Below are 14,903 nucleotides of genomic sequence, written 5' to 3'. Positions count from 1 at the left end.
TTCTCCGCAGAAGTAGGCCTTCTCAGCCAGTGCAGCCTTTCGGGAAGGCTTGATCATCCCTTCCCGGTTGTCGCGAAAACAGCTCTTGCAGGGTGTGAGGTGGTCCTAGCTTCTCGGGAATGATAGTCTTCCCTTTTCTCAGAATTCTGTGGCCAGGTGAATGAGAGACACCGCAAGCTCCCCAGGAGCCCTCGGCTTCCCTTGCCTGCCCTCCCTCCAGGAGGCTGGTGATGGCCTCAGCCAGAACCCCTGCCCGCACCCATCCAACACCGGAGTCCCAAGCCACACACATGGCCTGAGCTGATCCCAGCCCCGGGACAGATGCCCAGTCAGTTTTACCACCAGCTGCAGCGAACAGAGCGGTGCGGTGGCTTCCATCAGGCTGACAGCCCCCTTGCCACCCAGCAGAAACACCTGCCTTCAGAGCTGGCTGGACGCAGTTCTCCACCCACTCAGTTCTCCAGGGGGTGAGTTCTCCACTCACCGCCCCCTGGAGTCTTTACAGCCGGCAGGTCCAGCCCCCCGTTGCAGCTCCCTGCTCAGCGTGGGGCAGGAGAAGCAGCCTGGGTGATTCCACGCTGTCTTGGGGGTGACGCAGCTTGTCTGACCAGCCCCTGGGCTTTGTGGCACGAATTGTGGGATGGACAAAGGAATCCTGCCCAGGAGGTGGCCACACAGGCAGGGGGCCGAGGAGCTGGGTGGATAACCTGGCAAAGCAGACATGGATTTGGAGTCTTCAGATCTCTGAGGGGCCATTGGAAGGACAGGGACTGAACCTGTCCTGGGGCTTCTATTCCCTCACCTGGGAAATGTGTCCACTGCAGAGGGCCCTGGTGGGGCTTAAAAAAGGGCACTGCGTTGGGGAAGTGCTGGTATTTACAGAACACTTGTGCATGCATTATCTCATTTAATCCTCACAACCACCCCCTGGGACCTTAGTTTCCTCCTTTTACAGATAAGAAAACCGAGGTCCAAAGAGAAGAAATGATTGCCCAGGAGCCTATAGCTAGTCAGCTGCAGAGACGGGATTTGAACCTGGGAAGTCCCACTCCAGAGCCCAAGCCCTTACCCTGTCAATGTCTGGGCTCTCTGACACCATCCAAGATGCTGTATATAATGTGGCTGGAGCCCTCGCCCTCCCAGAGCCCACAGGAAATGTCACACGCCTTTCATCGCCCTTGCACCAGTTTCTCCCTGCGTCTGCAGCTGGTAGGATACGTGCCTAGAGTGTATGTTCCCACTTGGAACAGTTCCAGCTGAGGATTCTGTGGGAGCCCAAGTTCTGGAGGTTCATGCCTGCATGGGGTGACCAGAGCCATCCCACGGGTTGGTCCTCTTTGCCATCCCTCAGCACAGGAAGGGGTCCCCACCCATGGCATCCCACTCCCCCTTGTCCAGCTAGGGAAACTGAGGCCCGGGGAAGGGATGGGGACTGCTGGAGACCTCATAGCAGTCATGCCGTACACGGAGGATACATCAGCGTTTCCTTTTAATTCAATGGGTCAAGTTAAAAACTACATCCTTAATGATTTGCAGTTGCTTCTGGGAAGCGAGTGATCAGAGTGCCTGCTCAGGGTTGGGCTCAGGGTGCCAAGTGGCAGGAGAAACAAAAGTCACTTCATTTTCGATTCATCGTCTGGAGATTTGTCTACCTTGAAGCTACTTTTCAGGCAATGTCCTGGGTTCAGCCAGAAACAGGCCTGCCTCCCAGTGAAAATAGAAGACAGACCTGTGACTCAATGCTGAACATATTTATTTTGGGTACTTGTCTGGCTTCCGCGCTAGCTCCTTGGCCAGTGTCTCCACCCTGGAAAGCTCAACACAGTGTCTTGGTGTCGGGAGCCATTGGAACAGTAACCGGAGTCAGACAATCGCAAGTTCACATGCCAGCTCCACCACTCACCCGCTGTGGGACCTCGGGCTGTTCAGTCTCCTGAGCTTTAGTTTTCCCATCTGTAAAACGGGGATAGTCACAATCCTTATCACACTGGATCTCTGTGTTGATCAAGGGAAAAAATTGGATGAAAAGACTTCGTAACCTCTAAAGGGTCACACATGAGAGAACGGTTGTTGGCACTCAGGGAAGGCTTGCTGTATTAAGTCAAATTTAATTTTATATATTAAAACAATACTGCATAAAGAGGTACTCGGGGGCACAGAGGGCCCATTTATGAAGTTCATTCCCAGTTATTCCTGGCAGTGAGAGGCATGGATAGTGCGGAAAGCAACACTTCTGTAGGAAATACTCCATCTCGATTCCAGCAATAGTTCTCACCATGAACCACCTGGTTCTTCCATCCTTTATTCAGTGCCTCCCGAGGATTGGGCCACTGGTCCCCAGGTGTGAGAGGGTCTCTACTGCCTTTCTCCCCCACAGCCCTCCCTCCCCATTCTGGTTCTGACACGTTTGTTGATTGGTTGGTTTGCGCAGAGCGTGCAGCAGAATCACCTGGAAGAAGTGTCAAACATTACCGGGTCCCACCCCTAGAGTTCCTGATTCAGTAGGTTCCAGGAATGAGGCATGAGAATTTGCATTTCTAGCAAGGTCCCACGTGTTGCTGATGCTGCTGATCTGGGGACCCCACTTTGAGAACCTGAAGTATACTCAGTACATACTATGTTTTAGGTGCTGGGGTCAGGGAGGAGTTAGGGAGGGGGTGTCACAGCTCTGCTCGGGTGGTGTCCATGCCACCTCCTCCAGGAAGCCTCCCCTGACATGACCAGTCCCTTCCCCACCCTCATCCCAGGTTGGGCTGGGTCCCCTCTGTGCTCCTACCACATCCCGTATGGGTGTGCATTGGTTTATTCTGGAACCGCCAGATACACACTTGTTACTGTCAGCATGGGGGGTGCTAATGCTGTGTTGGTCACCCCTTAGGCAGGCACCCTCTTGAGTTTTGACATTTTCCCAGCTCATCAAGTGAGGCTCAAAGGGCAGAGAAAGGGGAAAGTAAGGTCTCAGGTATGTCTGTTTCCTAAACAACTGTGAGTCATCTCTGAGCCAGTTCAGTTGGCTAATTTAAAATAATCCTATGAAGGTAAGGGGATGACAGAGGAGGGGCAGGCAATTAACAGCTAGTGAGCGCCAGTTAGGAGGCTGGCACAGGTTAACCCTATGAAGTTCTGCAAGGTGGGTGTGGTTTCATTGTCATCACACAGATGACACTACTCAGGCTCAGAGAGGGTGAGCAGCTTGCCCACAGTCACACAGCTAATGAACTCAGCTCAGGCTCTCTCCACTGCTGTGTTGACATTGAGAGTGCGTAAAGGGCAGGTCTGAACATTCTCTTTAGCTGTGCTCGGGCAAGGTGGCTTGGGCTGTTCTGGAGGCAGAAGCAGTTGTGCCCACTTTGTGCTGAGCTTGTGACTTGTCACAGTCACTGTGAAACACAAATGCTCTGAAGGTGGTAGTGCTGACATTGAGTCCATCAGACCCTGCTCCAGGCTCACTGTTCCCACCAAGCCCATGACTCATCCTTGTGTACTCAGAATAAACAGGCTCGGACTCTGCAGAAGTTTCCACGGGGAATCTTAGACCTGCCACCATCACCTGGCACACCCAGCACATGCCACCTTCTCCTTACCATTGGCCCCACTGGGGCTCCGGCAGTGCTTCCTGCCCCCTGCTCAGGTTCCCAGAATGCCTTGGGCCTGGGAGGAAATTAACAATTGTGTTTGTACTCGGAGCTTTTTGCTATGTAATGAGTAACAGTTGTAATTAATGTTTAACACGTGTGAACAGCAGGTCTGCAGAGAGAAGGGGGCTTTAAACAGAGAACTGGGATCACTCGCTTCCTTTGGCTGAGGGACAGGTTTTTCCAGTTATTTTTTCTGTTTGACATATGAATGAATTCATTTAGTAACAGAGAAAAAAAAGAGAAAAACACTGGTGTTTCATAGCTTTGGTTTGCCTGCTAATTATATTGATAGGAATGTTTTTGCTTCAAGTGCGTTTGTCTCCTGTGTGGAAGAAACCCAAAGGTTTAGTAGAATATCTTTGCCCTTCTGCTTGGCAGGTCAGAGATCTTTGTGTGGTTAGAGATTTTTAAGCTCTGTGAGGTCAGAGACTCTGCCGGCCTTGTTCACACCTGGGTCCCCACGTAGATCAGTGCCTGGCACATAACGAACACACAGATATTTGTTAAATTATTGAATAAATCACGTCTCAGGAAAACCAACCCCAAGTTCTCTTCAGGACACAGAATACATAGGTATCATGCAGCCTGCTCACACAGAGGTGATACGTTTTCACATCATTCTTTCGTGCTGTATACCTGTCTTCTCTCCAGATGAGGGTGAGGGACCTGCATGAAGAGGGGCGTTTGTGAGTGGCTGTTGTCTGCTGCGGTTGCAGCCCCTGGTCTGAACTCAAGGCCGAGAGTGTGTCCCTGGGTGTTTGAGGATTGACCCGTGCGTCCGGATGCCATGTTGTGAGTGAGGAGACTGGTGTGCCAGTAGGTGGCAAGCAAACCCTTGAGAGCCATGCACCTGCTTGTCCCCTCCTGTCATTCCTCCCTTCCCCCACCACCATCTGTGGAGGGGCAGCAGCAGAAACATATAAGCAGCTAGGCTGGGGCTTTGGGACTCCTGGAAGGGGAGACTCATTTCCACAAATGCCCAGCCTGCTCCCTGCAGGTCCTCAGAGGCTTGTGGATGGGGGAAGTCCCTTTCCCAGGCCCTAGGATTGATTCTAAGTGTCTGTGGGTGTCTGCAGGTTAAAGTGTCAGGAGACACACTACATCAGACCTGAGGGGACACCTGACACTGAGCCCAGCTCAGAACTAGGAGAGTTGGAGGGTCTGGATTTAAAGCCCTGTGCTGCCCCTTGCTAGCAGGATGACCTGGGGCAAATTGCCTGTTTCCTCGTCTATAAAACCAGGTGGTAATTGGTGCCAGGAGTCAGGGGCACAGTCAGTGTGCTCAGTGGAGGCTGGCTTTTGGTATCATTATCATTACTATTGTTTTTTTTGAGAACCTGTTGCACTGTAGACAGGATTTGCGCAGAACTTGTTAGAGGCTCCTGGGATTCAGAAGACGTGGGTTCAAGTCCAGGTTCAAATCTGGCTGTTGACATGGGGCAAGTCAGTCCCTTTTGCAGCTCTTGTTCCTCATTTATAAAATGAGTTGTGATGGTGGAGGTGGCTTGCTTCATCAGCTGTAAAGGCCTCTGCGTTTGGGTCATTTCATCATTTTCATCAGGATTTGTCCCTACTTTTCCTGCAGCCAAGCAGCAGCCCTTGGGGCAGGGTCTTTGCACCAGGCAGCGGTGTCCATGCTTCCTTTTTGGGGTGCAGAATAGGAGGATGCAGGCACGCCCCTCATGCCAGGCCCTCCTTCCCCAGTCCAGGCTTGGGTGTACATGCATGGACAGCGTTCCTGGAAACCAGATGGGATTCCTGGAGCCCAAGTGGGTTTCCCCACGCCCTGCTTCTCGGGGAGTCACCACTGCCCCCTCTCATAATGAGAACCTCTGTTCTCAGGCACTGCCCACGAGACGTGGCAGCTTGGTGCCCTGGGGCCTGCATGTGTCTGCAAGGAGAATACAGAGGCCTGTCATAGGTGATCCTGGAAAAGCAAACCAAAACATTTGCTAGGCTGCCCATCACCTTACAGCCTACCTGGAGGCACAGCCTTCACTAACCGGGCAGAGGGGAGAGTGAGGCCTGCTCTTGAACTGCAGGGGGGAAGAGGGCTTCACCTCTCTGGGCCTTAGTTTCTCCAGCTGTAAAATGGGAATTCTAATACTTGTCTTACTATGAGGAGCAGGCGAGATGAGGCAGAACATATGTTTAGAAAGTTGAAGCAACAGAGGACCGTTGTCATAGGAACCGAGTTTTAGTCAAGTGCAAGTGTTTGCTCATCGTTGTGAAAGCTTGTGGTATTTCCATACACTCTGGGTCATGGGGGCCCCCCACCTGCCCAAACCAATGCGCAGTCTCCCTCCTTGCCCCCTCTTGGGGGCTTATGACTGCCTGGGCTGCAGCCCCTTCCATGCCTCTGCACCCCTGCCCTCCCCACTCCCCGCCTGTCCCCCCACTACAAACCCACCCGGCCATCAGCAGTGTGGAGGAATCAGTGCCCAGGACTGTGTGGAAGGGATGCCTTGGGCACCTTCATTCTGTTCTCTGTGCCCTTGTGTTTTCAGAGTCATAGGACATCCATGAACAAACACCAGGCCTGGAACACTGTGCAGGCCCCTCCTGTCAGCCCCGTATTCACTCCCACCTCATCCACACGGGGCCTAAAGAAGCCTCTTTAGCACCTGAGAGCTCCATGCACAGGGTTTTGTTTTCAGTTCTCTAATCCTTGTTGCCTTATGCTTAAAGGACTCTGTCCTGTACTAGAGAACTGGGAGGGCCGGAGACTCCAGGCCAGCCAGAAAGAAGCAGCCACTGAACCTGGAGCACATTGCAGGCCTCACCTGGGACCCAAGACCCTGGGCCCCCTTTGCTCCCTTCCGGTTCCCTGTGAATGACCCCTGTCCTTAGGGGCCACCATCCACACTCGTGGTCCGCCCAGAGGGCTGGGGGATGTTTGGCAGACTGTCGACTCTTCTCTCCCTGCCCGTCCCCAGAGAAAGGCACTTCTAGAGGCTTTCCAGGGTTTCCAGGAGGCTGCCCCGTGTTTCCATCCCAAAGCAGAGGGACAGGGACTGGGGTCTGGGGCTCGCTGCCTGGGGTGACAGCCTGCTTCTATCTGCTGGGGCAGGCTATTCGCCCGCACCAGGCCCCGTTCATAAAAATGTAGGTGAAGTTGCACCAACCTCCTCAGTTCATTGTGAGGGTCAGAAGAGAATGTCACGTCGGATCCTCACATATGCTTGCCCATGCACGGGAAGCACTCAGTAAAGGTCAAGCCATTTTTCAAAACTATTAAAATAATTTGAGGTGGGGAGTCCAGCTCCTAAGTTTCCTTTCTTGATTGATGAATGAGTTTTTTTGGTCCTGCTGACCATAAATCTGGATGGAGATTCATTCACTCAACAGATTCTAAGCATCTACTATATATCAGGCACTGTTCTAGGCATTGGGAATTCGCCTTTGAATAAAACAGAATATGTCCTGTCCTCTTGGAGCTTCCAACTTCGGAATTCCAGCACAGGTTGGAGAAGATGGTTTCTGATACAAGGTACTTTATCTTCTTGAGTACATGAAAAGGAGCTGCTCTGAGCATGGGTGTGACCATGGGGAGAAGGGACCACCACATACAGGGGGCCTGCCTGGACTTTGGTACATCATCTGTTACTAACCACCTCCACAATCCTTTATGGTATAGGTGTTGTCAGCCCTGTTCTACAGAAGAGGCAGCTAAGGCTCAGAGAGGTTTAGAGTCTTGCCCAAAGTCACACAATAGTGGCAGAGGCAAGGTTCAAACCCAGATCTTCCTAACTCCAGAGTCCACGTCCTTTCCATGATGCTGAGCCGCTGCAGTTCCTCTGTCCTCTGGCCTTGTTGCAGCCCATGGCCTGTGTGTCAGGCATGGGGAAGTTCAGAAGAGGCTGAGGCACGAGGCCCCATCTCCATCCCGTTCTGAGAAGACACCTACATAATGCACTGTAATACAGACTGGCGCGGGGTCAGACAGTGGCACAGACAGGGGAGGCGGGGTTCAGAAGAGGAGAAAGGAATTCCACCTGGGGGGGTGTCTAGGACAAAACTTCCCCCCAGGAGGTAGCATTAAAGCTGAACTGAAGAATGGCTAGGACTTTTGCACCAGAGATAGTGAAGAAGGGGATTCTGTCAGACAGGCACAGCATAGCAAAGTCCTAGAGGCAGGAAGGCAGATGATGGATTTGGGACCAGCCATTCTTTGTGACTGGAGCCTAGGGGTGGGTGTGGAACCCGGAGGGGTTTTTTTAGGGGAAGATGCATCCGGAAGGTCAGGTTGTCACCAAGTCACAGAGGACCTCAAGCATCAGAGTGAGTTCTCCGTCCCAGGGAAGTAGGAGCCAGCAAGAGCTTCTGAGCCCAGAGAGCTGTGCTTGAGAGGCCCTTTGGCATTTTGGAACCTGATCTCTCTGGCCAGCCCTGAATGATAAACAGGAAGGAGTCAGATCCTGAAGGAACACATTTACTTCATCTAAGCAAACATTCACTAAACACCATCTCTATGCCCAGCACTACAGTCAGTTTAGGGACAGACAAGAGATTGGAGAGGAAAAAGAGGCCTAAATCCCAGGCGCTGCCCCCGCAGAACACCCGGGCTGGCTGGGGGCCCACTGAGCTCCAAGAGAAGGGCCAAGTGCCATGAGCCGCCCAGGAGGAAGGTAGCTCTCGGCAGGTGGGATCAGGGGAGGCTTTGTGGAAGGGGGACTTTCGTGCCAGACCTTCGAAGCTTCTAGACTTCATACAGGTGGTGGTCGTTTCAAAGACTAAATGAGTGAGGCACAGCTCCTGCCCGGCCAGCCCCGCTCCTTAGCTCTGAGACTCTGGCGGAATTCTTCCTCCCCTCCTCTGGGCCCCCACTCCCTTGCCCACACGGTGGCAGGGTTTTGTGAGGGTTAGAGCTCGCATGGGCACCTGGAAATGCCGTCTTCTGTCATTGACAATGACCCAACTTCAAGGCTGATTGGTATAAAATCTACCATACGTGTAGGAAGGGGACCACCAGCGGCAGAGGCTAATCTGCAGGGAGGAAGGGCCTCCCGGAAGATCTGAGCTGGGTCTTAAAGAATGAGACGTGTCATTAGACCAGAGCTTTTGGAAGGACATTTGGGACATCACGAAGGGCCACCTCACCCTCTCGGGAGACAGGCTGCTAGAGCTGTCAACCGGGCCACTTCTCCCACTGCCACCAGGGTACTGGTCCCCATCATCACACCAAAGGCAAAAGGGCTCCAGAGGCCTGGCCCTGCCCGTCTGAGTCTCCCCTCCCTCCCTCAAAACTCGGACTTCTGTTTGTAATTGCCTATAGGTGGAATTAATTAGTTACTGTCATTCTAACAACTCACAAGGGTGGCATATTTTTTCTCTAAATGCAGATATTCTTTTGAGGGCTGTGTCTTCCTTTACCTTTTGCAGAAAATCACTAACTTAAAAGAATTGCCTTTTTAAATTGCAGATTAAAGGGAAGCTTAATTAGAAGGAATGAAAGCAGTTGTGTTTGGAGCTTTTGTTCTTAACTTTTTTTTTTTTCTTGTGCTGCTGAATCACTTGGAGTTTGTATATTTTTACTTTAGGTGGAATGATTTGCCTAATTAAGCCTGTCATTCATCACCACCTGTTCCCTCTAAAATGTATGGCTATATTATTAAGCTTGCAAGCGGATGTATGAATTAATTCAGTGGGGATTTACAGTGTTGACTGGGACGTTATTAGGTTTTATCCAATTTATCTGGTATGAAAACCGATATTTTTCCCCAGTACAGTGAAACAGCAGCTCATTAAGTTTCTTCATTCAGTCATTCTTTGAGCACCTGTTATGTTGTGGGCATGCTCTAGGGATGGGAGGTAGGGGCAAGTATGGTGTAGCCCCTGCCCTTGAGGGGCTCATGAGGAGCCAAACAAGGAAACTGGCAATTAGGGTACCATAGGCTGAGATCAAGGGGAGTCTGGGAAGGAGGTGAGGCCAGGGAAGGCTTCCTGGAAGAGGTGACCCCTGAAGAGCAGGTGGAGTCAGTCAGGTGGACAGTGGGGAGGGGAGGGTGTCCTGGTAATACAGGCAGAGAGCATGGCCTGGAAAGGGACCTGGTGAGATCTGAGACTAGGCAGGTTGCCAGGTCGTTGGTTGTGAGAGCTTGGGTTCCTTCCATGATCGGTGTTCCATGCTCCATGCCTCTCTTTTCACCTTCTGTGCCAGGAGGTGTGTCGTGGGATTGTATACTGGGAGAGAGCCCCCAATTCTGATTTTAGCCGGTGGAACACCCAGGTTGTCAGAGGTGAAAGTGCCTTACAGTTCATCTGGTTTCTCCCTCTCCTCTGCCTGTGGCAAAACTAAGCCTAGAACCTCATCTCCCGCCTAGCCCCTTCCCCAACCCCCACTCCTCTGCCCACTCCAGCACTGTTCACCCCCAGGGGCCAGAGGCCTGCCGAACTGCCTCCTCTCCACTCCCGACATCAGAAAGTTAGCAGAGGGGAGGCTTCGTGGGAAAGTACACACTGGCCCTGTGCTCCCTGACCCCCTCCCCTGCTGTGCCCCGACCTCCATCTCGGTGTGGCATCACACAGGAGTCTTCTCTGACTCGCCCCACACGTAATCAAGTCCTGTTGGAGTCGCCTCCCACATCCCTCTCATCACTGAGGGATTCAGCCTTCCCTAACTGGTCTCTCTGCCTCCAGGGTTGCCCCCAGACCCACCCTCCTTCAGCAGCCAGAGAGGTCTCTAAAGCCCAGTCTGAAGAATGGCGTTCCTTCATTCAGCCCATCGTAGGATCAAGTCTCAGCTCTCTAGAAGGGCGACCAGGCCCTCACCTGTCTACCCGATCGCAGTGCTCACCGCTGCCCACGGTCACCCGTCCAGGACTCTGCAAGTTAGGGGGCTCAGGTCAGAATCTGCTTCACCTCTTCCTCACGCCCCCTCCCAGAACATACGCCCCATTTGACTGGTTGCCATGAGGGCTGGTGTGGTTCAGCGGGAGCCCTGGTGGGGGAGCTGGGCTGCTGGGAAGCCAGGGAAGGGCCCGCGGTGACATGTGTGCCAGGGCCCCGGCTCTGAGCTTCACCCCCGTCACCACTGTGAAAGCCCAGCTCATGAGCCAAATGGAGGAGGCCTTTCTCAGACACACAAGCCCAGGACGTATTCCCTGCAAGGGTCTTGAGGTCATTGCCATCTTGCTGTCTGTCCCTGTGGTTGGACACAGGACAGAACCGTAGCTGGAGACGAGGGCAGGAGCCCCCAGCCAGTCCTCGCTCTGCCCTTACTCCACACTGCCAGTCCTGGCATCACAGGCTGTGGGCGTCTGGAGGTTGGAGCTTGGCCTCCATCCTGCCTTCTCATGGAGCTTAGAGTTTTCTGTGAGTCTTCTTCACCTGGACGATGCCAGCCCCATCCTCCAGCACTCAGGCCAAAAGCCTGTAAGTGACCCTGATCTTCTGTCTCACTCTCACTCCAGCCTGAAGACACAGACCAGTCCTGTGCCTCTGCCGGAATCTGGTTTCTCACGGTCACTTCCACCCGCCTCTCCCATGCCAGCCCATCCTGCAGGAGCTTCCCCTCTGCTCGGCCTTGCTCCCCTTCCATCTTGGTCTCTCTTTTTTTTTAATTCACAATTTTTTTCTTAAGTAGGTTCGCAGCAAAATTTGAGATGAAAGTATGGAGAGTTCCCATATACCCGCGTCCTCTATCCCTTGTCAGTCCAGCAATCCTGTTAAAAAGTGCCAGGTTGGGCTTCCCTGGTGGCACAGTGGTTGAGAGTCCGCCTGCCGATGCAGGGGACACGGGTTCGTGCCCCGGTCCGGGAAGATCCCACATGCCGCAGAGGGGCTGGGCCTGTGAGCCATGGCCGCTGAGCCTGCGCGTCCGGAGCCTGTGCTCCGCAACGGGAGAGGCCACAACAGTGAGAGGCCCGCGTACCGAAAAAAAAAAAAAAGTGCCAGGTCAAAAGGCTTCCCCGCCATCAGAACATCAGAATGGCTCTTCATTTCTCTCAAACCGAAGTTCTTCCCAAGGCCTCCAGAGCCCCACGACCTGGCCCTGCTCCCTCCCACTCCCCTCAGCCTCAAACTCCGCCCCCCCCCCCCAATCCCTCCAGTTGCCCTGGGCTGTGTTTTCTCTGTCACCCTTGGCCTGTTCCTAAATTCAAGGCCCTTGAATTTTCTCTTCCTTCTCCCTGGGATGTCCTTCCCCCGGATGTGCACGTGGCTCGGCCCTCCTTTCCTCCAGTCATTTATTCAGATGCCATCCTTCAAGAGGCCTGCCCTGTCCTGCTTTTGTTTTCTCCGGAGCACTTAGCACCAGCGGGTGTGCTGTGGATCTGACTCATTTCACTTGTCGTCTGTCTCTCCTCACTCGGACCCTAAGCTCCAGAGACAGGGATTTCTGTTTTGCTCACTGCTGTTTCCCCAACCCTGAACTGTGCCTTGCACATGTGAATGAGAGTCTAGGGTGGACAGCCTGCTGGACCCCACTGCAGTCATGACAGTGACCATATACACATGCGTCCAACCTGTTCAGGGCCTTCCATTGGCAGGTACCCCCTCGCCCCTTCCCTCTGTTTTCTGTAGTGATTAACAGAGAAGAGTGTCTTGGAGGGATGGAAATGTTTCACAGTCCTGATGCGTGATCTTGCTCCGCGCCTGAGACGCACAACAGGTTCATTCACCTCCGTCCCCGTGGACAGGACCACTGTCAGGGCAGGGGTTTCCCAGCACCTTCTGTGAATGTGAGATTGATTGCCATGCAGCTGGTGTTGGAGGACAGCTGGCCACATCCACGCTTGCTGGTTAGGGGGAGATTTTATACCATTGTGTGTCCGTGGGCCTGCACCTTGATGTGGCCTTGGGAACATTGTTCCGCAGGCCCTGGCCCAGCTTACTAAGCGCTCTGTGTATGCTGGGCCCATAGGATGCAGTCCCTCATGTGATCTCCCCAGCAGCCTGGTAAGGTAGTGAATGGGGCCTCAGAGAGGTTGAGCAGCTTAGCCAAGGCACACAGCCAGTCACTGGCCAGCTTAGGAGGGGGGGACTCAGGTCAGTTTGGAAGCTTCTGTGAAGTGCTTAGTACTGTGTCCACACTGAGCAGACATGATAATAAAAATAATAATATAAATCATAATAAAAGAAAATATTTGTAATAGCATTGACTGAGCACAGACTAACTGCATGCCAGGCGCTCTGCTAAGATGGCTGTACACCACCTGGCAGAATCCTCACAGCAACCCCATGAGGTGGGTACGGTCGTTATCCCTATTTTCCAGGTGAGGAAATTGAAGCCCAGAGAGATAACTTGCAAGGTGGACTAGCCAGTCTCCAGGAACACTTCTGGCAACTCCAGTTTTAGCTCAGTATTTTCTGCTTTTTGTGGGGTGTCTCCGGGGTCCTGCCCTCAAGAGGCATCCTCCCCAGCCCGTGGGGTGAACAACACTCTCACAGGTCCAGGGCGGGAAGAAGGCACACTGGAGGACCCATTCCGCTGTGCCGGACACTGCTCCAGGCTCCCCTGGGTGCTTGGGTCCAGGACAAGGAGCAGACTTGGGTGATGCAACATGACCCTGGATTAGAACTCTCTAGGGTTGTCCTAGGAGAAAGGGGGCAGATGTGGCCTGTGCCACCCCAGGTGGGATGGGAGAATGGGAGGAGGAGAGGAGCCGCTTTGAGACAGGTTTTTGGCAGAAAATGAGGAACTGTCTAGGGGACTGTGCCCCCTCTGGGAGTGCCATGTCACCTTTGGTGGAGGTTGCAGGAGGGTTCCTTTGGGGACCAGGCTGAGCTCAGTGGCCTCTGGGGATTCAACCAGCCTCTCGAATGCACCGTCTGTTTCTGATGGCACAGGCTTGTCCCGTTTTAGGAAGCCCACGTCTTTCGAGCCATGTTTGTTCGTTGCCTGGAACCCTTCTGCCTGCAAGTTGTAAAGCCCCAACGAGAACCATCAACCGTGACCCCACTATGCGCCACTCCTTGAGCTGAGCTCTGGGTAACCAGGTAACCGTGCTCTTTCTCTCTCTCCCCCACAGCCCAGTTTAATGGCAGTGAGAAACGGCAGTCATCCCCCTCGCCTTCCCGGGACCGGCGGCGCCAGCTTCGAGCTCCCGGAGGGGGCTTCAAGCCCATCAAACATGGGAGCCCCGAGTTCTGTGGGATCCTGGCAGAGAGAGTGGATCCTGCTGTCCCACTGGAGAAGCAAATGTAAGTTCTTAGGGAGCAAAGCCCAGTCTCAGCAACCAGTTCATGGAGTCACTGTGGAGGCTCATAGAAGGTCAAGGCCACTGTCAAGTCTGTCCGATTGGGGTTAGAGTGCGTGTCTCCTGATTTCTGGCCCTGTCTCTCCACACTGTGTCGCCTGCCTTCCTTTAGTTGGCTAGTAGGAAGTTCTGTGAAATCGTCCGCATGGTGCACCCCTCACTCTTATATGCCCCTTTCTACTTTCATCATCCAGCAAGTGAGTTTTTGAAAAGCTGAATGTATACTAAATCTTGCTGCCTAATTATATATTAGATTTATTTTTATAGCTGTAGTGATGGTTTTTGTTGTTTTTTTTTTTTTTTTTTTTGTAGTGATGGTTTTGCCCCACATCTGCTTGATATTAATTGGGCAAGGCCTGGACACTCTTGACTTGGGTTTTTCCCAGAGATTTCCCAGCTTTAATCAGCGTCCAAGTCCCATCCCTGCTGCCCCTTTCCCTCCCTGCTTCTCCTCAACACCGCTGGTCAGTGTTTACTGCCCCTCCCCTTGACCGTGATGACCATCTCCCTTCTCTGCTGGGGTGTCAGGTCCCTGCTCTGCTCTGAAACTTTCAGTGGCCCCCCATCACCGCCAGGATGAAGCCCCATATCCCATCTGCCGCTCACTCTGTGAGTTGCCCCCAGACTGCTTTTTCAGTTTCTCATCATTCCACATACCTGCCCTAGAGTGAGCTTCTCCAGGAGCTTAATAAAACACGTCCTGGATCCTGTGCTGGCACCGTCAGGTGTATCATCCTCTTAACAAGCGAATGTGGGATAAATGGGGTGATCATCTTATTGCAAAATGAGAAAATCGGGGCTCTAAGAGAGGTGGAGCCTTGGCTAGGATATCATGGCTCAGAGTGCAGAGGTAGGATTCGAACTCCATGACTCAACCCCACACTCTCCCCTCACTTTCCTCTCATATACACTTCCCCCTCACCCTTAGCACATGGCCGGCACAGAGTAGGCACTCAGTAAGGCCAAGAGATTAGCTGACACCAGGCCGGTTCCTTAGGAGACTTCATTGTGTGTGTTATGTACTATGTTAGTCTCCGCCCAGGGGATTCTGGTCTCACCCAGCCGG

The 14,903-nt window shown here is 53.0% G+C and overlaps 1 protein-coding gene across 1 annotated transcript in view; it reads left to right on the top strand.

Annotated features, from left to right (window-relative positions):
- SHB (SH2 domain containing adaptor protein B) overlaps nt 1–14,903 on the top strand; it is a 135,398-nt gene that overhangs the window by 90,676 nt on the left and 29,819 nt on the right. The window contains exon 4 of the mRNA XM_079925465.1: nt 13,610–13,781. Within this exon, the coding sequence (XP_079781591.1) occupies nt 13,610–13,781 (172 nt within the window). The remainder of the gene's footprint in view (nt 1–13,609; nt 13,782–14,903) is intronic.

This window comes from Stenella coeruleoalba (genome assembly GCF_951394435.1).
Source record: "Stenella coeruleoalba genome assembly, chromosome: 7".
In the NCBI taxonomy this organism is placed as follows: Eukaryota; Metazoa; Chordata; class Mammalia; order Artiodactyla; family Delphinidae; genus Stenella; species Stenella coeruleoalba.
This window is presented reverse-complemented; position numbering and strand designations above follow the sequence as displayed.